The sequence below is a fragment of the Phaethon lepturus genome, unplaced genomic scaffold (genome assembly GCF_000687285.1).
Source record: "Phaethon lepturus isolate BGI_N335 unplaced genomic scaffold, ASM68728v1 scaffold25856, whole genome shotgun sequence".
Classification (NCBI taxonomy): domain Eukaryota; kingdom Metazoa; phylum Chordata; class Aves; order Phaethontiformes; family Phaethontidae; genus Phaethon; species Phaethon lepturus.
The window spans coordinates 6,238-31,344 of NW_010548639.1; the positions used below are offsets into that span (position 1 = coordinate 6,238).

General features: G+C 36.9%; 1 protein-coding gene across 1 annotated transcript; it reads left to right on the top strand.

Annotated features, from left to right (window-relative positions):
• Nucleotides 1-11,715: 11,715 nt before the first annotated feature.
• On the top strand, nt 11,716-24,430 carry RAP1B (RAP1B, member of RAS oncogene family). The gene is made up of 7 exons (XM_010290047.1): nt 11,716-11,803; nt 13,217-13,285; nt 16,090-16,146; nt 17,578-17,718; nt 19,697-19,840; nt 21,652-21,767; nt 23,206-24,430. The coding sequence occupies exons 1-6, from the start codon at nt 11,747-11,749 to the stop codon at nt 21,736-21,738; spliced, it is 555 nt and encodes a 184-aa protein (XP_010288349.1). The 5' UTR covers nt 11,716-11,746; the 3' UTR covers nt 21,739-21,767; nt 23,206-24,430.
• Nucleotides 24,431-25,107: the final 677 nt, after the last annotated feature.

The following is a 25,107-nucleotide window of genomic DNA, read 5'->3' on the forward strand; positions in this document are numbered from 1 at the left end:
AGTCTTGCTAACTGAAAGTACATCCTGCTTCTAGCCAGAGGCAAGATCTTAAGATGCAGTTTGCAAATACTATTTTCAAAGACAAATATATCAACTTGAAAATATTTGTATTTTCAGGTAATGTAATTCTTCCATTACTTAATCTAATTGTGGACTACTTTTTAAGTGAAATTCAGTGCTGTAGGTCTCATGGAGGAAAGCTGAAGCCTCTTTTCCAAGCTGAATGCTGAATCTGCTGTGACAGTAGAAGTGAAAATAAGGAACCATTCACAGCCTTATCTACAGAAGATTGAAGTCATAGATCCCAAGAACCTAAACAGAGGACGCACTGGGTAAACTGGGAGCACCCTAAGCAATGTGGAAATACAAGACTGTGGTTTCATGAAGGATAAACTTGCTTCACTGGAACAGTCGGGTAGACTGAAAAGTCATTCTTCTGCCTAGGCTTTGCCCAAAATATAGCTTGTTTTGAGATGCATATATTTAACTTGCTGGAAGTAAAACTATTCTTCAGTAAAAGATTTAGGATGTAGTACTAACACTTGTTCAAATGCTGTGGTGACTATCATAGTCTAAATAACAGATGACTCTTAGAAGACTGGACATGCTGATTTGTATTTGGAAAGGTCTTCTGATCTAAACCTCCAGAGCTGATCTTAAATTTCAGTATACTTTGGACATTTTCTGTTACCTTATCAAAGTATGTGTTTGATTTGACTTAACAGCAAAGTGAGTCTTAAGGTATGACAGGTTTCTGCAGAAAATGGCGAGCTTTGAAGATGCAGAGGAACCAAAAAGTATGGTCTAAACAAGAACTAGAGTGATCTTAAGAAGATTGAAATAGACTCTTGTGGAGACTTGATTAAACAAGTTTAATCCTCATTAATTTGGTAACTCTCTACTAAAGATCTAGTCCATGTAGTAGAAGGTGGGGTGGGTATGAGTGTGATTCAAATTTATTTGGTTAAATTTATTCAGCTTTTTGTGTGGGTGTCATTGTGTCTGTGAGCTCAGGCTTGCAAGTGTGAATTGCTTACCGTTGGGTTCCTGCTCATAACTGTCAGATTTTTCCCTCTCTTGGAAATTCCTGACCCATTAAATGAGACACTTCTGGGACTGTCTAATGTATCAGCTGCCCACAAAGCAGATGCAGAACTACAGCAGTTCACAGCTTGGCATGTTAAGATAAACCAGCATTTGGTTTAGTAATTTTTTTTTTTTAAATACCCTCATCTGAATCTTGCAACAACTTAGCAGTTGCCTCAGAAATAACGAAGTTGTATGTGCATCTGCATATGGGCAGAGGAGTGGAGGTCAGGTTCTAGAGTTGTCGTCTTCTAGTCAAGGTATGTTTGCGAGTTGGACATTCCCTCAGGAGCTACCATCCTTAGGTTCAGGATACTGCTGCCTTGCTGCCAGAAACACAACAGGGTGTTCTGCCCAAGTTTTGGCCTGTTCCGTTAAGTGTTTCAGACCTTTTACAAACCCACCTTCATCAGTGGATTTAGCTAATAAAGTTAACTGTGAAAAGAAGCAGTTAAGGTTGCACCTCTATTTTTGCAGAGGTAGCAAAACTATGTTGCAGAAGATGGTAGTTATTGTTGGGTGTTGGTATATACGTCTTTCAGTTTAACCTCAGGACAGATATCTTAAGCTTTAACAAAAGACCTGTTTGTGAAATTATACATAAGTTTAGGTGACTTTAAGCGATGTTTGCTCATGTTCAAATACCATGTTTCTCTTAGAAGTATTGATTGAGAAGTCAAAACAGATGTGAGTTACAATTACTTGGGACTTGTCTGGGATGGTTCATTTATCATGGAAGAACTAATTTTATTCCTGTTAATGAATGCTAGTAGCTGGTGTTCTCTATTTGCATAGAAACAGGGTCCTTTCAACAGATAAAACTTATTATCTTAATTAAAATGATGTATGGGAATTTTTAAGACTGCTCTCGGGCTACCAACCTGATTTGTAATAGAATTATAAAGTATCCTTCCACAGTATGATTTACAGTATGTAAAGGGCCTACACCAGCCAGTCTTAAATGGCCAGTAACAAAAGATCATATAATGAGAGAAATCTATATGTCTGTACCTTGATGATGTGTTCATAATCTAAACAAACATGAATTAAAGCCAAACTTCTAACCATGAAGACAGTGCAAGTAATGATACCTTGGTATCCAAGCTCTAGCACTGGCAGGGATGTACACAATGTGTGGGTTAGAGAGAAAAATAGACAGGAGGGACAAAAATTCAGGTGGTATTGGAATTGCAGTTGAACTGAGCATTGCCTTATGTCAGTAGAAGGAAACCCGATACAAAGCTTTACTGGTTCACCAGCCAGTCTCAATCAGAGTAGAGCCAGGATTTCCAGATGTTAAGCAGATAACACATGGAATTTGAGGCTAGGTCTTGTTTCTGCAACAGAAGTTAAGCTGCCTTTTTCCAAAGAAGAGTATCTTAAGCCAATTGGCAAGTTTATTCTTGAAGTAACTTTCAAACAGCATGAGTGCATTTTTACAAGAAAAGTATCTTGACTGAAAATTTCCGTGCCTTACTTGTAGTCCTGCTGTTTTTAACTATTTTTGTAGCTTGAAAGAGTAAGTTTAGTGTAACAATTATGTGAAGAAACAAATGCTTATATCTACTTTTAACCAGAAGGATGCATATCAGGAAAAGCATGTTGGATATACAATGATGTGGCAGTTCGTTAATTGGTAAAAGTTTTAGAGCTAAATAGTGATCCTTCTCTGCAATGACAGAAGACCCAAATTTGCAGCAGTAAATTGCTGTCTCAGTTCTTAAAACTTGCTGTATAGTTGAATACTTAGCTTATGCTTAGCAAGATATCATAATGTGGTAATTATGCATTCTCTGAATTTAATATACTTGTAGTATTTCTTAAAAATGGAGTGGTGTTCTTTCTGTTTATTGTCTGCCTGGATTTTCTTTGCAAGCATAAAAAACATTTGCAATTAAGCTTCTTCAGGAATTCTGACATCATCGTTTTAGCTGGAAGTCTGACTGGTAGAACATGCACAAACGACTTCCATGGGGGATGGTGACTGTTTTACAGAAGCAGGGAGAAAATGCAAAACCATGGCAAACAGTCCCCAATATAAGAATAAATCTGGCAAAAGTTACAAGCTCTGATTAAGGTTTAAATAGACTCTATAGCTTAGGCTTTATAAGGGACTCCAAATTTGAATTGACATGCTTGAATTTTTGCACAAAGTTGAAACTTGAACTTAATAAGTGTTGAAGCATAGCATGTTTTTTAGTAGCTTAAGAATGTTCATTACATCACTTGCTTTGAAATGACTTTTTACACTTTGTATGAAACTACTGAAAGTTGCACATGCCTTTTAGTCTCTCACATTAGGAAGTTTTCATCTTGAGATGTCAGTGGCTTCAAGCAGACCAATTTTCATCCTTAGAACATGCATTAAGTTTGTGTTCAGATTTAAGATCTAGCTGGGAGTTAACTTTGACTTAAGAAAAAAAACCACCAGATTTTACTCAGCTATACTAATTATAGACAGTGGAACTAATCTTACAAGGTAAGGTCACGTTAGCTGCTTTGCAGAAAGTGTCACTGTGTGCAGTATTAGTCAAGGTAGCTCCTTTCAATGAAAGGAGCAAAACTTGCCTGCGCTGTCTCTGAGGTTAAGTGTCGCTGTGGGCAGTTCAAGGAGCAACTTAAACCTCAGTGCCCTGTTTGTGCTGCAATAACTTGTTCTCAGGTCACTGCCTTTTTCTCAGGTGGTTAGTATGATTTGATGTCACTGGATAAGCTTAATCACACAGCTTTTTGAAAATCCTGTGAAGATTCTCTGGCATCAGTTAAAATATTTGAACATAATTGAAGAAATACTTTTGTCCAAGAAAAATTACTGTATTAGTGCCCAGAAGAAGTTGGTGTCCAACTGACAAAATACTTGTTTGTCAAGACAAGAAGCTATCAAAACCAGGTAAAAACTAGAAATAAAAATAGCTCCTAGCTTTGTTTACCAAACAGTTGACTCGCTTACAAGGAGTCTGCATTAGCAATGAAATAGCTCTTCTAGGAGTCTTGAGTATAAAAGTCTTTAATTAGACCCCATCACCTTTTTGGTGTATCTTGTCATCAGAATTGATTTCTGAATAATGTTTTTATAAAAAAGTGTTAGTCAGCTCTGGAGTATTTTAATTTCTCTTTTGTAAGAGATACCACTTGCCCTGTTGAGTAAGGTTTATCTGAGTTGCTTTGATTCCTAAAGTGTCTGAAAGTTGGTGAAAATGAACAGGCTTCTGCTTTGGGTTATGTTGTCAAGGTGCTGCTTAGACAGTGAAATTATTCTGGGGGGAAAAAGAAAACCCACAACCACAAGAAACCCACAACAAAAAATTCCTTGGACCTGAGGGATAACAGTTCAGGACTTCCCCTTACATGTAAGTATTTGAGGAATATTAAGAACACCACACATCCTCTCTAATTAGTTGCATCCCTAAAGAAGAGGTTCTAAAAAGAGAGACTCAAAACTTAGTGGAATCTGGATGGTACAGACAATTAGATTTAGGTTTCGCTGTCTGAGGCTGCTCCTGTACCAGAAGTAGGAAACACTTGTTTGAGAAGATTTAATCCTCTGACCTTGGTTGGTCCTATGGCTGAACTAGAGCTATTTTTCCAAATATCTGACCATTGTCATCTTATTCCATCTCAAGGCCACTATCCCCTCTCTGAGAAGCAGGTTTTTCTTCCTTGTCTTTTTTTTTTCCCCTCCACTGCTAATTGTAAGGTAAACCAGTTGGTTAATTTGCTTCATCTGTCATTCTAATGTTTGAAACTTTTTCTCATGCAAACAGTTGAGATTAATTTAGGAGTGCTGTTCCCAAGGTGGTTCTAACAAAGCGTCTCTTTGAGAGAGGTAAATGCGCAGGGGCAAGACGCATTATGAAAATTTTAGTGAATACACTGCAACTTCACAATACAACCAGAATGTCAGGGTCTGAACAAAAGTCATGGTGTCTGAAAGTTCTGCATAATCATGATCCCTTCTGAAAATGATAATGCTTCTGGGAGGGCCTATCTATTTAATTCCAGACCTGAAGAGCTAGTTCACATAAGCAAGTCTCAGGGATATCTTCACGTAGCGACTGTATTTAGTACATGTCTTCGGCCTGGGGCTGCACTCCAGTTACAGCTTCATTTGCTTTAATATTATTTGGAAAGATTGGATTATTAGCTTTCCCATTCCTCAGAAGGTAAGAAAATTGAATCAGAAATCAAAATTTGAAGCTAAAGGAGTTGAAAGAAAACTAGCCAACTAAATTCTACAAAAAAACCTCAAAGCAAACAAACAGAAACCCCACTTTCAGAAATACCATACCAAGCCAATGGTATTTGAATCTTGATGAATTCTTCATTGCATGGTTCCTTTTTAGGAAAGCTTTACAAGCAGTAACTAAGTGTGCAGCTTCTCGATTCACTGCTAAAGTAGGGTTTCTTATTCCTCAACTTTCTGAGCATTATCACTTTGGTTTGCCTTTTTCTGGAGATATAGTTCAAGAAGTTATTCAAGAAAATGTCCAGGAGGTGCTTTTTCCTGGTTTATCTGATACAGGCAGAAGCTGAAAGCAAGTTCCACCTTCATGGTCCTTGACAGATGTGAAGCTTTTAAAATACATTTCTAGTGTGTTGTCTTGGTTAACATTCCTTCTGTTCACATGGTGTTTATTCAAAGATCTGCTCATCCTTCAAAGAGAATATTGGAAAAAGGGTCCCTGTGCCTATAAAGCTCTTGCTCCTCTAGCTTATCAGGTACTTTAATTTTAAGAAGTGTGCCATTCAGAAGTAGAATTAAGCAGTTACTTCAATACACTACACTAATGCATTAATACATGCATTAATCAGAAAAAGTAATATGAACAAACTAATGAGAGAGGCTGCACAGACCTGGTGGTTTTATGGACTTACATTTCAGGAAGTATGCAAGGCAGTTACTGAAGTGCCACTTGGAGTTGATGGAGGCAATCTGAAAGCAAGCTCTGTACTTTGGAGAGACTGTATACTTGAGACAGCATTGGAATCCAGTTTATGTGAAAATGCTGTTTCTTGAAGAAGAGTAGCTTCGCTGGTTTTTCTCTTTCTAGGTAAACCTTGCATTAGACATCGCCAGAGTTAATAGTTATGTCAAATACCTGTGCACATAAATATTTGACTCAGCTGTTCAAAGCCAGCACCTGCTCCACTTAAGAGGAAAAAAAAAAAACTTGCTTTTTGCATGCTCCTATCTTCCTGTTCTTTAGCACCTGTGTAGAAACCACAGTCAACGATACTTTCCTGCTAAAGAGGAAGGAGCAGAAAAATGAAAAAGCAAAGGAAGTTGTCATTGCTCTCACTCCTTGCAGGTCTATTGCCTTAAAGGTAGCCAGCCCTCAAAATTTCTCTCTTAAAATAGACTGCATTAAATGAAGAGAGATTGAAACAGGTTACTTTGTTTTTTTGGTAGCAATAAGTTTAAACTTATTTATATCTTAATTGTTGGGTGATTAGTGGATACTTCTCATCAACTGTCTAATAAATATGGGTGGTTTTTGCTTATCTGTTACACAGTTATCGTAGTCTATTCATTTCTGTTGTGCCCCTTTTAGTATATCCATTTTGCAGCCCTGAGATTGGGTTGAACTTAACAGTATCCTATTCTAGAAATGCTGGCCATGCTGTGATATAGCTGTAGCTTTAGAGCGATAAGTTTTAGATGAGGAAACACTTAAACCTAACTGTCTGCTTATTGGAATGATTGAGATCGCGTGATCTAATGATCCTTTTTCCTCCTTTCCAGTTAATGCAATGGCTTTCTGATAGCTTTAGAACTGAAGGGTATCATTGCAATGACTGGTTAGTGCAGACTGCTGAAAATTATTCTTAAGGTGCTACAGTGAGCTATGTCTTGACTGTACAAATGGTTTTGTAATTACATATTCTTCCAAAGTTCTCCCAGTAATTTCTTTTTTCATGGATGGGAGGGGATGACCATGTGAAATACAAAGCATAGCCTTTATAAAGAAATATTTCATGCACTAAGTCCAGTGTCTCTTAGAATGGCTACAAAAGTACTGTGGTAGTGTTTGGGTTTTGTTTGGTGTTTGTTTTCTGGGGGTTGTTTTTGGTTTTTGTTTTTTAGGCAGAAAAGGAAATCCAGCAGAAGTGTGAGCTTCCTTCACAGGTTTTATAGTTTGCATCTTTTTCAACGGTTGAAGTTTTTACTTAACATCTTGCTTGAAGCTTAGTGGCTTCTGTTGCTTCAAATGCTAACTGAAAGATAGGGTGCTTTATGGCTTAAACCTCTTTTATACTTTGTTGTCTTCCTCTTCTGCCCACACTCGTTTGTCATAAATGAGTCAAAAGGAAATCACGTTGGCAATGGATGAAGCCGAGTACAGTATTAGTTCCAGAGTCAAGCATTGTGTCAATCAGAAACTAAAGGAAGAGCAAGATCAGGGTTTGCCATGCAAGCAGTCTGTACAACATGTGATACGGGAAAAATAGGTTTGAGCTAGACCAGAGTCAAGTCAGGCTAGTTGGGAATCCCTGGCAAGTCAAGTTAGGCAGGATCAGAGCCCTAAACAGTCTGGGGCACACTTGCAGCCAACGGGCGTTAAGTGAAAAAGTGTGTGCTAGGCTTTTATTCCAAATGGTGTGGCTGACTGGAGTGTCCTAAAGCAGTTGCTAGCTTCATGAGCTGGTGGTTTCTTAGCTGAGAAGGAGGCAAAGACCTGTAAACAGGGAGGTTTTCTTATGAAAGTTCTCTTACCTAGGAATTAATTTTTTTCTTTTCTGTTAGAAAACAGTAAGAGGAAGGTGAAGTGACGTCAGGACTGCTGCTTAATGCTAGTTGGGTGGTAGATCTAAGTGAGAGCAGATGATAGTGCTTCTGCTGCATGCTGTGCTAGGGATGTCCAAGTTAGCTTTCTTAAAGCATTTTGGAGGATATGTTGGTTTGCGTTTCATTCCAAGATGTCATGGCCAGACTACCTGATGATAGACCAGTGCAGAGATGCCAAGCTACCTCTATGCTGTATAGGTGTGTGTATATATAAAGGATTACTGTGTGCTTTCAGTGAGTTAAAAGAGTAACTGTACAAATGACCAAACAGTTTTCACGGAGAAAGAGCAAGTACAGTACTTAAAATAGCTCATTGCCCAAGTTCAGAGTAAAGATCAGAGAAGTGTTTGAGTGTTCTGCAGTCTGGCTTTTTCACGTCTTCAAAGATGTTAGGAAAGCTTTTTGCTGAGGTGCTTCAGAGATTAAGAGGATCAGCCCACCAAGCTGTAGTAGTGTGTGTGTGTATATGCTTTAATTATGTACCACCACTTAAAGTAGTGAAATTAGCTCCAGAGTGTTGTACAGCAATTGGATCTTTAGGGCTAAACTTCCAAATCTGGATGCTGAAAGAAGCCTTGGCTTGCATTAAATTCCTGAATGTCTGTTTAAGAGCCAAAATGGAATTGCCAGTCTCTCACTAAAACCAATCTGTTAGCTTCTTATTTCAGGATTGGAATTTTCTTTAAAGAATTGTACATCATTCAGTAAGAAAAAGTCACAAATGACTCAACACACTAGGTAAAAGAGGTATTTGGTAGTTGCTGCTTAAGTTCTGTTACTTCTAAATTACTGTCAGCCTTTGTTATTGACGTCTCTGTATTTAGTTGCTAACTTCAGACTGAAGACTGAAAAATTCAGATTAAACTGTTCTTTTCAAGACAGTGAAATTGCTGCAGTTCACCCAGAATCCTGTACTGGGATTTCCCCTACACCCACTACATTTATGTCATTCTTGTGACACCTTTCAAAAAATAAAGCCATAACTGAATGTTTGTTTTGAAGAAATGACAGGTAATGTAGTCACAGGCTTAATTTGTCATGAGTTTGAGACATTTCAGTACAGTTAGAGACAATTCTTTTCCCTATTGTTTCCAGAAAGGATGGACAACTTGCGGGTTTGTGGATCTAGTTGAACATTTACAGTGGTGCCAAATAGATTAAACTTGTGGTGTGCATGGTTCTGGTGGTGCATATTTGCAAACATGTAGGGAAGGAAACATAGTTTTTAAAGTCAGGAGTGAAAAAGTATTCTATTAGGTGTGAAAAATCACTGAAGAGTCTCAAAGTTTATTGTGAACAGAAGCCCATGGAGAGACCTGCTTTGCTGGGCATCAGGTCAATATTTCATTATGGCTTTCTCCTTGCATTCCTACTGCTTGCTGAAGGTGCAGGAAATGGTGTAGGTATGTTGAAAGACTGATCATTGTGTGTTTGCAAGAAGAAAATTAAGAAAGATGTTGATTTCTCGGGTCTTCTGACAATGTGGAGTTAATCAGCGATGGCAAAGATGGACACTAACATGGAGGTGCTCTAATTTCTATGTAAATCATCTTAGCATTTTGTACTAAACACCTAACAGATGGTGTGACTCCCAGAGATGCTGTGAAATTACTGCTGATGAGAGGAGTTTTTCTTACCTTACTTCTGCCACTTACCTTGTACAAGCACTTTTGTTGGATTCCTTGCACTTCCCCAACCCCCAAATTATTCCTCACCTGGGGAGGGTTTCAGCTTTCAGAGAGGGTGAAGAGGGGAGAAAACAGGTAACTCAATCTGATCGGTGCTGGAGCCAGAGCAGGAAAGGAACTGAGACCTTCCTCCCAGGGCAGCAGTAACAGTCCTGTTAGCTCGGTTGCTAACTGTAATAGAACTGTAATAGGTATGTGCTCTTGAGCAGTATGACCCAAAGACATGTCCCAAAATCTGTGGCCTTGTTTTGTTTTTGCTCTGTCAGTTTTCAGCAAAGATGAGCAAGCAGATCTGGCAGACTGCTGTAGGCAGCCACACTAGCTAGCGTGGAACAGAGGAACAGATGTAGCTTGTAGGACAGGAATGATCTCAAAATAATATTTTTGTTTCCTTCAGTTATTCATGAAACTAAAGTCATTATAACTGTGGTTAGATATCTAGCAAAACACTAATCAACTTTCAGACTTAAACAGGGATTTTTTTGAAAACTGACTTCTGGAATCCTGCTGTTCTTTTTGAGAAGTGTTTGTTTGCTGGGAAGAGGTTGGTTTAATTTTCTTGTACAAGTCTCTGTGATTCTTCGTTTAACATTTAAGTGTTTCAGAATGAGAAAATGCATACTATCTCCTCTTGGATAATTGTTTCTTACCAATAGTAACTGTTAGCTTTCCTATAGTGGGTTTTATTCAATATTTCTTTATGGAAGAACAGTAATGAGGTAGAGGAAATACTATATGTGATGGTTTGCTGCATTAAGAGTTGATAGTTTGAAAATGGCCACTGTATTAAAAAAAACTAACTAAGCCCTTTTATCAAACACTGCTTAGTGAACTGGATTGTGGTGTCGTGGTTGTATTTTCTGCATATAGATCAAACTTCGGGTCAATAGATACAAACTTTGGATGTTATTTCAAGTAAATGACAATACAAATAAAGAAATGCTGTTGCCTAAAGAAGTTTCCCATTCTGTTTTTTGTCAGTATGCTGATGCTTTCAGTTATTTGGAGGAGACTAGAGACACTTCATGCATGTCAGCTCATATGAACAAAATCATTTACATATGTATGTGTATATATAAAATTACAAAAACCTGTGTGATATGAAATATTTTGGGGGTTGGATAAGGAGAGGATATAGTAGCTGTGAAATTTGAGACATATTCTTAGAATTACTGTATCAGTACCATAGGTAACAAAGATTAGCAGCTGTTTACTCCATAAACCTATTCAACACTGTGAATGTAGTGGTTGTAAAACTGCAAGCTCTTTAGGCATCTCTGTGGTCTTGGGAATATTGGTTTTGGTCTGTTGTTGCAAAATATATAGTGCAGGCAGCTTCTTGTGAGTGAATGAAAGATCTTGAGAAACCTGTGAAATACCTTAATGCTTGCTGTGACTATGGTTGAGAGGTGCTACGGACTTGTTTGCGTGACTGGAAGAGATTTTGTAGGTTTCTGGAAAATGTTACGAGATTAATACACCTTGCTGGATGGTCTGCTGTAATTCAAGTAGTTGTCCTATCAATTGAAGTAAATTAGTTTCTATGCCTGATTCCTCCTTACTGTAAATAAAGGAGATGAATCCATCCAGAGGCCTTTGAGGAAGTGATATTTGCACATGGGTGTGAGCAGTTCTTCCAGATACTTGTGTACTTTCTTTGAAACACCTGTGATATTTTGGCAAGATCATGATACTGAGGTCTTTTATTACAGAGAGTCTTAATGTGTTCGTGCCTTTTTCTCTAAATTACTGTTTCATGTGCTATAAAAATCTCCATTTAAAGAACTTTCCAAGTCTGTACTATCTTGATTATGAAATTAGGCTAGATAGCATGCAAATAATGGTTGTTCTTTAAGGGTTAAAATCCTGATAACAAGCAAAACCTTGTAGGTACTTTATTTGTGCTAGGTGAAAAAGTAGCATTGTTCAGCAGTTACTATGTCTTGAATAAATGTCTATAGTTTCCATATTGTGTAATAAAGTGACATCCTGCTTAGGTTATGCCTGGATATAATGGTATATCTCCTGCATTTTTCAGTTGATATTAATATTTAACTGTTCATGTCTTGTTACATATGCGATCTTACAGTGTCTGTAGTAATGCTAAAATAGCTGTCCTGTTGATCAAAATGATGAACAACTTATTGTGTGTTTTAGGTATTGAGGGTGATTTATCTCTTGCATCATGCGTGAATACAAGCTAGTTGTTCTTGGTTCTGGAGGTGTTGGAAAGTCTGCTCTGGTAAGTACTCTGTGAGGCAGTTCAAGTATGTTTTCCTAGGCCTCTCATGTCTTTTTTTCTCTAATACACTTTCTACTTACCCATATTTCTTTTATGTAAGTGTGCACAAATAAACATAAAAGTAAGTAATGACTGTTGAGGGTTCCTGGGTAGAATAGGTGCATCCTTTACTGGATGGATCCACATCCATTGGCACGGCTCTCACATGCTAGTATGTTTGTACAGGCTTAGTTGGTGGTACTTGGTCAGATCTCTGCCTGTCTTACATGGTGAAGTGCATAGCCACAACACTGTGGAAGTCTCTGGCTTCACCGGGTAACCCAGCCATAGGTCTGTGGCAAATCAAAGTTGCTTCATGAAATTCGCACAATGAATTGGATTGCCTTTTTCAAGCCTTGGTAACTCCTGTCTCTGGAAGGGTCTTCAGGTGCTGTTTGCTTAATGTTTGATAGCAGTCTCTAAAGCATTAATACTTCTTTTATGCAAATACAAATAGATATTTGCATGTTTGTAGGAATTTTAGCATGTTTTCTACATCTTTACCAGCAAGTAGGTGTATAGCTGCAGCAGGTAGATGCTTGTAAACCAAAGAGCTCATGCATTTTAGTTAAATAATTACAGAATAGTTTAGTCTGACCTAGACTAGCACTGAAAAGTTTAACGGAATAGGATATTCTCAGCCCATCTAAGAACTTTGTGGTTTTCAGTTTGTGCACTGTATCATAAAGTAAGGCTTAGAGGTCTATTCTGTCACATAAGAACTATTCTCTTAGAAGGTGGTTCCTAACGGAAAACTTGAACGACAAATCATCTTAGATTGTGAAAGAACTTTTTCCTTCACCTCTGAATTCTTTATCTTACTGCAGCATTTCTGGATTTGAACCTGTCTGCTCTGACTTGGCCATTGAGTCTTAAAGTTCCACTTGACTTGCGCTAAAAGCGTCCTACGTACTAGGTACACAGGAATATCCTACTGAGTCTAGTTAAGACTAGTAAATGCTGGCAGTTGTTTTTTGACTAATTGCTGTGCTGGCAGATAAGTAGCAGAACACGCAGTAGTTCTAAATGCAAATGTAAAAGCCGTGCAGTTGTACAGTATCTTATTCAGCTAAAAACTAATAATGATTCCAACAGTTAGACAAATCTTAAGTCAGTGCATGCTTTAATTCTTACACTCCAAGTGAGAGTGGGTAAAGGACAGTGTAGTGTTGCTTCATCTAACAGTACTTAGTTAAATAGGCATATCCATCTAACTTCCTATTGTTTCTTATGATTTGTAGTTATGTCAATCACGTAATGTGCCTTCAGAAATGCAATGGATAACTGACTATACACGTAGAACAGTAATTTGTGTACAATGTTTACAAAATGTCAGTATACAAGAAGAATCTTACAAGAACTTTTGTGTTGCAGACTGTACAGTTTGTTCAAGGAATATTTGTTGAAAAATACGATCCCACGATAGAAGACTCCTACAGAAAGGTATATGCAAAAGACCTCTCTAGTGTTACAGAAACTTAAAACTGCAGTAGATATTGTCAAATATTTTGAGTCATTGCTTGAAAAAGGGTATGCCTGGTCATGCCACTTAATACCAGGTAACTTAATTGTCAATTTACATTTCATTTGTTGTTTGTAAACAAATGAAATGTTTGAAATGTAAAGGTGCACATAAAGTCTGTATAAAAGGAATAATTTGGGACTAGCTTTTTAATGTTTAAGCATAAATACCTTACTAGGCTAGACAGTAAAAAATGGTAATTTCATTGTCAGAATTGGGAACATTGGTTTTAAAAAAAAGAAGTAAAATGCACTACCACTTTTTATTTTTTATAATATTTATTATTAGTTCATGTATGTGTTAGTATCTGCAGATAGATTTGGGCTTGTATTTTGGAGCTGCTTTGCTACTAGGAGAATTTGCTAAAAAAAAGTTCACGCTTCTAGAACACCAAAGGCATCGTACTGTATTCCTAACAATTTAACTGATAGCTTGATATGCTTCCATTAGATGGGCTGTTATTCTATTAATAAGTTAACACAAACCTATCATAAATGAACAAACATTTACAGTGGCCTGTTAGTTTCTCTCTTCCCATCTTCAGCATGACAGGCTGACAGGTCTGATTCTGCTTGCCTCATCTTGAATCTCCATATTGCTCACTCTTCAGTTTCAGCTGAGACCATGATTAATATTCCAGGCTAAGATAGTTTACATCTGGACTGCTACCAGAAGAGTTAACCATTTGGTGAAGCAGATTAGGAAACTGACACAGTCAAAAACTAATCTTTCTTTCTTCTTTTTTAGATTAATTTCTTTTTAGATGCATTGATACTCTGATGTGTGGTCGCAAAAATGCCAGTGCCTATACAAGGGAGGCAAGATGCACAAACCCTAGGGAGTGGGCAGAAACTGCAGGACCTCCTCTTTTAGCACTGGGCTACATTTATATTGGAATAAAGAGGCTGTATTAGCAGCTGTTGCAGCCTATAGCTACCAGAATCTCTTCTGAACAGAAGAGGAATTAGAGTAAAATGATAATTTCACACTTGTTTTCTTTAACCTCATAGAAATCTATATGCTAGAAAAATCCTTGTCTGTCGTCAGCATGTGGGCTTCCAGCCAAAGCTAGAACTCATATTAAAGAGACAACAGCAACAAAAAATTCTATATAGCCACTTTTTCTGTATCAGAGCAGGAATTTTGGATTTTATCCACATGTTTGGTGCAGGCCTTTGCTGGGTCAGGCCCAGTAAATTACTTGAAAAATATTCACAAGCTGTTCTAAAGTGAAATGTTTCCTTTGTTATATATTTACATTCTTCAGGTCATACTAGATTCATGATGTTTGCTGGGTGAGTTGTTCCAAAGACTGTTTCCGTCGAGCCTGAAAAAGTAAAGCCATCTCAAGAAATTTTGCTTTTTGCTAAGTAATTCTTTAAGCAAAGATCTTACAATGTTACTTTCAGGTTTGGTCCTGAAATGACTAGGAATATCTCTGTGTATTCTTCTCAAATCAGCCAGATTGTTGAAGTCTTGCTTAAGTCTGGACAACACTTTATGCAGTCATTTTCTTCCCCTTGCTGCTAGTTAGAATTCTAACTTGTTGCTTGACTTGGGTGACTTGAAAATGTATTGATTTGGCAGTTGCAATTCTGTACTATTTATCTTAAATCTAATTTTATAATATTTGAAGTTGAGAGGATGTGGTGTGACATATTTTGAGTTTGTCTGGAACTGTATAATTTGAGCATGAAGTCTTAAAACTTGACATCTTGGTTTACTCCCCAAATATTTCATCATAAAGAGAGTAGATGCTGCTGAACTAGCTGAGTAACTTTGTCAGCAATATATGCTAAAATAGTGGCTATTGAAGGAATCTCCATCCCTGTGTGACACGGGGGCTGTATAAGAGGAGTGGAAATGCCTACCACTGCCCTACAAGCTCAAATCTAGTTACAAAAGAAAAACTCAAAGGTAAACTAGTGATAATGCATATATCGGGAATAGGGGACATGAAGTTCTTTCTAAGTGCCGATTGGCCAACTAGGAATTGTACATGCACATGGAAACAAGGGAAGTGTACCAATGGCTTGAAAGGAAAAAAAAAAAATGCGGGTAGCCTGCTTGGAACAGCTTGAGGGCGCTTCCATGTCCTTTGATGCCCTTAAGGCTTTTTTTTTTACGTAGGAACTAGGTAGAGGAACTCTGAAATAGATATAGGAACTGATCTGGCTGCTTAAACCTTCCATTTCTTGCAAATATTTCTAAGCTGGATCAGTTTCCTAATTAGTGACACTAAGGGCTTGTTTTGGGGACACCACTTTTAGTGGTTTGCTTGGTTTATTGTTTTCTGTGTACTACTTTTTCTCTTTGTTGATATAATTAGTATTAAATGAGCATTAGTATGCTGATCCAACTTTCTAGCTTTCACCTGTACTTTTCTTGCAATCTGTGAATGATCCCTGAAACAGGTAGAAATTAGTTGTGCTAGTTGCTGACAGCCATTATTACAAATTTAGCAGCCTCCTTTTTAATAATCAAAAATCCCTAATCACTTTGCAAAGTGGTACGTGGCTGCTGACGCTGCTTTTGAAAATGTTGCTAGGGCTCTTTGAAAGGCTTCTTCCTGCTGTTTTCAAAGTGTATATCCATATAAACTTCTTAAGCCATTATGTTGCTTTATGCATTATGAATTTGTTTATAAAACCACACAATTCCTGGTGTCTTCAGAGGGGAGAGTTGCAAGAGGAAAAACACTAACCATATCTTTCTCTCTTGACAGCAAGTTGAAGTAGATGCACAACAGTGTATGCTTGAAATCTTAGATACTGCAGGAACGGTATGTAAACCAACTACTCATGTACAGTGTTCACCACCATCAAAAGCTGTAGAGATGTAAATGATGACACGTTCCCTTCCCCATTCTCTAAAGAGAAGTAATTGTGGTCAGTATGTTGGATTAAAGGATGTTCGTTAACATAATAGTATTTAAACAAGACTTGAATATTGCACCAGAAAATGAATTGCAAGTTTCCTGTGAGCTCATGTTCTGTAATAGGGGAAAACACACAAGATTGAGAATTTTAAAAGAGGTTGTGCTGCTGTTTTAAGTTTACGTTGCCGAGAGGAAAATTTAGGCCTGATGCTTACAAGGGTTTGATTTCTTTTGCTGTAGAAAATACTTGCTTTCTTGTCCTCTCCTTTTTCTTTTGTATGTGAGATGTACTCTGACATTGGAATAAAAATAGCATCACTTTAGTCAGCTTATGTGAGCTCAAAACACAGGGTTTATGCTGACCCTTTGCATACTGGCCAGGTTTTTCTCTGACTTGTTCTGAAATCTAATGAAAGCACTCATTTCCTTCATTGATTCCAGTGAGTGCAAGCTCAAGACCCTTGGAGTGTAGCATGTGTTTTCTGAACTACAATAGTAATCTGGTCCAATAATAATTTATTTAAATTCCATATTAGAGTAAGGCCATGTAAAACTACAGAAAGATGGAGTGGCTGTTCTCTCAAAATATATTGGGCTTTTCATCTGACATACAGCAAGGGACTTAATGAGTGATTGATCAGTCACAAGATAGCCAAGTCACCAGTGCGAGAAAGGCAAATGCTGTTCCAAAGTCATACTGGTGAGAGTTTTCAAACAGAGAGAAGTCCTAATGCTGCTGTGCAGTGCACCAGTGAGTCTTCATACGCAGTATCGTAGTTGTCAGCAAAGTTTAGGAAATGTGACAACTCTATTTATCTCCATCCTCTAGTCAATCTCCTTGAAAACGAAAGTAGAATTTAACATAGGAAAGTGCCCAGACTGCAAAATGGAGGCTGAAAAGGGATACGCTTACTTTGCAATGCGTTTTAAAGAACAGTCAGGAGATAGGAAAAAGTTGGCATGTAAGGAAGCATTTGGGAGGAGTGTAACTTCTGTAAAATCTACAGATTACATTGTACCTTCTGCTGTACCTCCTCTCTTTTAAAATTACTATAGTTTCTGTGATTTTTTTTTTCCCCAGGGTATAGCCTTTGGCAATATCTAGATATTGTTCAGCCACCCCAGATAACGTTCCAAACCAGATTTATTTAAAAGCAGTTCGGTTTACTGTAATGCTTGTAGTCAAGCAGTAAAATAGTAGTCAGTTTAAAAGGGGGGTGGGGGGGGACACAAATGCATGTACTTGTGATCCATTTGTGACCTGAAGTATATGGCAGTTTGTGTAAGGAAAGTGCAAACTGAATGCAATGTCTGTATCTTTTTTTTTAATTACAGGAACAATTTACAGCAATGAGAGACCTATACATGAAAAATGGACAAGGTTTTGCATTAGTATATTCCATCACAGCACAGTCCACATTTAATGATTTACAGGATCTAAGAGAACAGATTCTTCGAGTCAAAGACACTGATGATGTAAGCATCTCTAAAAATGCTTAATGCCTATATTTACAGTTTTAATTACAGATGTTGTAATGTATACACTATGATTGGATAGATTCCAAGCTTTAAATTAAGAGACAAATCAACCAGTAGGTGCATAGTACAGAAATGCAACTCTTAAGGCAAACTGGAGAAATTGTAAATTGTCATGTGGTATATAAAGAGAATTGTCTTTTTAATGTCTTCCTTTAAAATACTCTATTTGAAACTGTATATAATGTTATTCACTAGTACTAATTACTATCAATGAAGGTTTAAAAAAGGTACAGTTTGATTTTTCTCTTCAAAATGCCTACTGTTAATGGTATTTTAAAAGCACAGAATTCTAAGTTCTTACAGAAGGCAGTACCGTAAGCTTTAAACTTGTATGTTATGTAGCTTTTATATTTTGTGTGTGTGACTGCAAGTAAGTTTGGTCATATTATTTGCACACAATTTCAGTATGCACCTCTTAGCATTACTAAAGCTATAAAGAGAGGCTAAAACATTCCAGTTTATAATTGATTAAAAAAAACCCCAAACTTACTGAGTTGTAAGAAGTGAATACTTAGTCCCTTAGTTTGCTTAGCTTTCCTTAGCAAGAAAGGTATTTCAAATGTGAAACAGCAGTAAAAGTGTTTTTTTAACAGAAACACCTTGTAGGTTGTAGCCATCAGACAGAAAGTCTTCCCTGGGGAAAAAAAAAAGGCAAGCAATGAACAGTTTTTGTTAAGTGTGCTCATGGAAACTTTGATCCTTTCCTTACTTCATGTATCCACATATGCTTTTGCTGGAAGCAGACACAGAACATATTACATGTTTCAATTTCAGGGAAGTTCACTGTGACTCTTGTAATACAAACCACCTTGCACTTTCTTAACTGTAAGCATGTGCAGATCTTGCCTATGTTCAGTGGATTACTTACCCATTATCACAAATGTATCTCAAAAGGGTAGTATTTAAGTTGCACATTTCTTTCCTGTCCAGAGCCTACCAAGTTATAGCCTTGTTTAGCATCAAAGTAATTTTGTACACTAAAATAAAGATAAATGTGACAATATTCAAAACCTTAGTTTACATAATATATTTATGCTGATTTGCATAAGCTTTCTTTGGTAGTAATTCATTTGAATTGTATTTCTCATTAGAATGCTCCCCTCAGTCCTGAAAGCCATTCCATAGTATCAGGAGAAAGATAATGAGCTTCAAGGTGCAACTTGAGTTCTTGCCAAAATTTACATAAAGTTTTTCCTATGCCAATGCTTAGGCATTACTTGCTTTCTCAGTGGGGGGAAATTAAATGATCAAAATGCTTTTTCAACACTTGAATTTTGGAAAAACTTAGCTATGTCCTTAAATTAGTAAAAGGAAGAAGAAAAAAACCTGAACAACTTTGTATGGTTACCTTTTCCTGCCACAAAGGTCAATTCAGTATTTTCTGTAGTTAGTAATTTTGATAAGCTAGCATGTTTCTTTCCTCTGTGTGCATCAGCTTACTAGTGAGAACTCTGAGCAAACTGCTCTTGAAAGGAGTGCCAATACTCTGGAAGCAGAGGAATGGTGAAAGCTTTCGCATCCTTCATCATGCTACCCAGTACAGACCACTTTTTCCAGGATTTCTGAACATGTGAGAATCTTGTAGCATATTGTTCAGTAGATTTCTTGACACCTTAAACATCTCAATGAAAACTCATTAGGTCTTCTAGAAAAAGATGTGAAATTTTCTTAATTGGCGGTGTAGCAAATCCTCAAACCGTTCCCCCCACTGCCCTGCCAAACAGCAGGCAAAAAAATGCAGTCACTTTCATTTGAATGTCAAAGTCTCACACAACTGTAAACTTAAGTTTCTGTTATACCAGAGCTTAATTACTCTGGAGGTCAGGATCCCCTAAGGATTCAGAGCGGGGGGGGTGTTTGCATTGTGCCTTCCCAATATTTAATGAATTCTTTGCTGGTATTACATTGGTTTTAGGTGCCTATGATTCTGGTTGGCAATAAGTGTGACTTGGAAGATGAAAGAGTTGTGGGAAAGGAACAAGGTCAGAACCTAGCAAGGCAATGGAATAACTGTGCATTCTTAGAGTCTTCTGCAAAATCAAAGATAAATGTTAACGAGGTAAGGCATACTACCTATGATGGGAGGGATGGCAGGGAGAGAAGGATTGGATACTGTGTTCTGGTAACCAAACATTACCATTTGTCAAGAAAAACTAACAAAATCATGAATAACATTCACTGTAATGGACAAAACTGTACAAAGCTATTGTGAGAATTTGTAAGATATTTCCATTGAAGGATGTAGTTATCTTTGACTTAGGACTCTTGAAAATTATATTAATGTTAGTATAATTAGCTTTCAAATTATATTCATATGAATTTGGGATAAATACTTTTTTCATGTTACATTCCCTAGTTGATATAATCTCTATCCACTGAGAATGCACTGCTAGGCTGCTTTTTTTTTTTTTTTGTAGAAAAGAGAGACACCTTTAAGAGTTAAGTCCTTAAAACTAAATTATTTAAGTTATTTGGTATTAAATTATTTGAGATGGTAAGGACAAAAAACTCTTAATGGTTTTGTCTAAATTAACAGCTGATTAGTGAAGAGACCTGAATAAGTGCTCTGTTTAAAAAAAAAAATTAAAAAAAGACATCAAAACCCTCTCTGCAATGTAGCTACTTATTTATTTAGCAGGAGCTAAGTGACTGATTAAACACACACATTTTTGGGACTACCTTCTTATCCAGGTGAAGTGCCAGCATAAAGGAAGGGATGCAAAAATTAAAAAGCTGTGTTAGTGTTTACATTTCTGGGACAGCTTGAATATTACAATAAACCCTGCAACTCATTGTGTCTTCTGGAAAACATTGCTGGCAGCATCAATCAGGCTAAAAGGGCCTCTGTGCAAGACTTACGTGTAATCAAATGAGTGTGGTGGTTTTAAGCACAGCTGATTTTAAAAATGAGTAATGTGTGTTTAATTAGTTGGGAATTTCTGGAAACTATTCTGTTTTTTGTAAATACAAATTAATCAGCTTAACTATATAAAAGTCATATGTTTAATAAACTAGAACTGAATTTCAACAAATACTAAAAGTCCTTGTTGGAATGTTTGCTGCTTTGCAGCCAGTGCTTAGGAAACTGCTATCATGGTTTTAGCATGAGGACTTCCTTGATTTAGGAGATGCAGAAATAATTGGAACAATGTCAGTTATGAACGAAACAGATGCTGTTTAATTGTAGTATCTAGACTTGTCTTAAATTAGCCTTTCAACAAAATCATGTTCTAATTAGAATTCTAGAGATTCAAAGTGTGAGAGAGTCTCATAGACAAGTTCCTTTTCTAGGAAATGTTACGCTTATGTCATGCTGTAGTCCTAGAGAGGCTGCTGAATTAATTCTCTAGACTTTAGTATTTTTTAAGTATCTGGAAAAGTATGATCTCATTCAAATATAAGAGACTATTACAGAATATGCAGTGTACTTGAGTTACCATGAAAATGTGGAGTTAAAACTTACTAGAACTTTCTTTAAAAGAGTATCTTGAGTGATTTGAGATAGAAGCAAGCCATGGCCTGTTTCTTGACTTCGGTGATAAACTGCAAAGTAATAGTGCATAGTAGTTGATCATTGTGACATGTATCATGTGTGTTCAGATAAATTTGACCCAGAGATTAAACAGCTGTAGAATTATAGATGCCTTTCCAGTTTGCTTCATTGAAAGTGGAAAAGCCTTGACAGACAATTATGTTAAATAGAAAATAATCGGCTGTTAATTAAGTACATGATTTCACTTTCTGGCTTTGTGATAACCAAATATTTCCAGGGGTTCCTGAGTATAAGTATATTATGTGTGAAAATTCAAGGCTTAAGGTTACAAGAGAAGCCTCTTAATTCCAATAACCAACTGATTTTTATATTCTCAGATCTTTTATGACCTTGTGCGACAAATTAACAGAAAAACTCCAGTGCCTGGAAAAGCACGCAAAAAGTCATCATGTCAGCTACTTTAATACATAGCTGTACTGTAGCTCTGAGCCAGGTAAACCTTTTAAAATTTTCTGTGTATTATGGCTATTAAAACCAAACAAAACCTCAACAAATGTGGTAGCTTGTTGATGCAGAACACCATTGAAAATTCTTGATTTACGTTACCATAGAAATTTTTAGTGTCTTTATTCTGCCATTCTAAAGTCAGAACTACAAGTAAGTGCAAGATACACTGTTCACACTAATACAAATTTTTTTCAAGCTTTAAGGTGTTAGTAGAGCTCAAATTAAGGATGTTTTTTCTGATACTTCAAAACTTTAGCTTTTGGAAATAGGGTTTTCTTTTTTAAAGACTGATAGAGTATACTGCAAGAGCTCAATTATCAGGAATGCACACTGTAAAATATTGCAGTTTGCATGCTAAAATGTCACTTCCTGCTCTGAACTCCTGCATGTATTTGCATGATGTCATAGGAATTTAGCTTGCTTTCTTTAGACTATGGGTATTTTATAGGTTGCGTTGTACTTAGTACATTCGGAAGAGAACGGTGAAGTGATCATTGTAATGCTCCAAGTATTTGACCTGGAGCTATTGGTTACTAGATCACTTTATCATTTGTTGGTGGTTGGCTAATGTTCTACATGACTAAATCCACGCTTGAAGAATGCTGCTGAGGGCTCAAGCAAGCTCCAGCCTGCTCTTTAGCAAGTCTTTTCAGAAGTTAGTCAGCAGGCATGAATTTTTTTCTGCAACTTGTTCTTGGGCAGGTTGTTTCCCCCTTTCCACCTCTGAACCTTAGTATGGACAGAGGTCTCTCTTGATCAACTTGACATTATGCAAGTTTCCTGTTCATCTCGATTCCCTTCAGTTTTACTGGACATATGGTGGTTCAGGTTGCTTCAGTGCTATGATCCATTATTTTGTCATCTGATAGACCTATTTGATATACTGGAGGATCCAGTAGGTAGGATATCTCACTGTCATAAATTACAGGCTTTTATTAATATTCAGATAGTGCCATGTTTAACTCTTTTTGGTATCTATATTAAAACTTACTGGTTTTGAACAACTTGGACCAGTTCCAAGTAAAATGAGAAGGGTTCCAAAAGCATCAGCTGAGGATGGCAGAAATGGCTGCTGCATTTCCTTAACAGGGCTTTTGATTCAGGAACTTTGATCCTCCAAATGTGTTTGTGTTTTTAAAGCTACTGGAACTGTCATACTGTAAGCAAAACAAGTCCTACCCACCAAATAATGCATCCACAGTTCAGCTTGCATTACCGTATGTGTCCCAATTCAGTTTTACTAATTGAGATAGTCTGTTATTTGTATGTGTACAGTAGAAATTATATTAGTAGAGGAGAAGCAATAAGATCATTTTCCAAGTCTGTTTGCTAAGAATTTTGCTAATTCCTGCTTTAGTTGTTTTAATTGAAGAGCAATGACAAATAGTTGTTACTAATACTAACCTCATGCTTTGTTCTTACAGGTCTGAAGAACTGTTGCCCAATTCAACAGTGCCAGCATTCCAACTTTATTAAACCTACCAACATCTTAAATGGACTTTCCTGTGGTGGTACCCTTTGAGAAATGGATGAAAGCTACTACATCAGTTTGCACATTCTAATCACTTTCCAGTGTCACGAGAGATTTTTACTTATAAATATTCTAAGTGTATGCAACTGGTAAAACCAGAGCCTACATCCAGTATTACTGATAAGAGACATTGTTCATCCACCAATGTTGTACATGTATGAAAACTGTGTACTGTATACTTCAACAATCCCCACTTTCTATTGGAGAGTACAATAATGTAAATCCTAAAAGCACCACTATTTTAGCATAATAAAAGAAAGTCCAAAGAGCTCCTATATAGACTACTCCAGATAACTTTGCTTCATCGGTATTTGTAGCTTATTGTAACTTTTTTAAAGAAATACAGGATCATCATCATCGTATTGTACAAAAGCGCTTTGATTAACACAACAGCTATATAGTTTTTTAATTTTAGGAAAAACCTGTGGAGACAGTGATCTAGTCTTTAAGAGTCCTTTCAGTATAATGTCTGACTAGAGACATGGCCTTTAATATCTGTTGGGAAGGAAATGTCCAGACTTTTCAACCTTTTATTGTATGTTTCCTTTTCCTTGTTTACATAGGGAACAATGTTTATAGTTGTGTGTACAGTGGGGGTCTACAACAAGAAGTGTATATTTTAAAACAATTTTTTAATGATTTAACAATTTTTTGTAAATCATTTTCGGGCTTCTGCAGCTGTAGATTCTCACTGTGAATTCCCTTGCTTGCTCATGCATAAGTGTATTTGCAATACCAAATATACAGGTTTAGTACTTTTGCCTGTTAGTGATTGTTTTACATGTGTAACGTTTTGGTTGAGATGTTAAATGGTGGAAGAGTACTGTGGATGTGAATGTGGGAAGTAATTTTAATCATGTGTAATTGGTCACAGGGCCTAAGTTGCAGTAATTAACTTTTGCTGATTTATTTAACAATGCCTTGTTGCTTTGTATGCATTAACGTTTGGGTGTAAAGATTGTGTGTATATCCAACAGGGAGCCACAGTATTTAAATTGACCAACCTAATGTTACAACTGCTTTGAGGTGGCCAAATGTAAACTAAAAGCCTTAATTAAAGTGGTGCAATTTTGTATGACTTAGCATCAGTAGTTCAATAAATTTGGATTGCCATGCAAGGGCTTGCATTACAGTTATATACTACTTGAATGTTTTGTGGTTTAGTAGTGCTAGTAAATATTGATTTTTAAATGTCTCTTGCACATTGCAGATTCATACATCTTAGGATGAAGAAGAACCATTATGACTTTGTCTTCTGACAAATACATGCCATAGATACTACTACTACTACTAACATCCCATGTGCTAGGGTGGATGAATTTCTGACTGAATTAAATTCCAGTTATGGTTTTGGACTTGGAATATTCCAAGTTCTAACGTAAGGGAGAGTCTAACAGAAAAGTATCTGTCTTCAGAGGTTAGGCTGTCAGTGGCTGTTTTGGGAACCTGGAAATACGTTGCCTGCTATTTTTCTTCTTTCCCAGAAGAATTCATTGTTAAAATTGACTTAGTGTAGCTTAAAAAAAAAATCTCTTGGGAGAAAATATGATCTTTCTGTGTGATTAAACCATATTTGTTTGATTTCAAAGAAATCTGCAGAAGAGCATTCTTGCAGTATTGAGTGTAGGATTTTGCAAACTTAAAATATCTGTTAACACTGTTGGACTGTGAATTGGAATGCGTAGACTGTTGATTTCCTGATCTTGGATGTGCTCCTGAAAATTAATGTCACACCCAAATACTTGGTACCTCCTGTTTCTCTGGCACAGAATTATCAGAGTTTGTTCTAATCCAT

Bases quoted from the DNA above. Each gene is read 5' to 3' on its own strand.
- RAP1B (XM_010290047.1), top strand. From the start codon at position 11,747: ATGCGTGAATACAAGCTAGTTGTTCTTGGTTCTGGAGGTGTTGGAAAG. The intron at 11,804-13,216 runs GTAAGTACTCTG...TTTGTGTTGCAG, and splicing joins GTGTTGGAAAGTCTGCTCTG to ACTGTACAGTTTGTTCAAGG. The intron at 17,719-19,696 runs GTAAGCATCTCT...CATTGGTTTTAG, and splicing joins GAGTCAAAGACACTGATGAT to GTGCCTATGATTCTGGTTGG.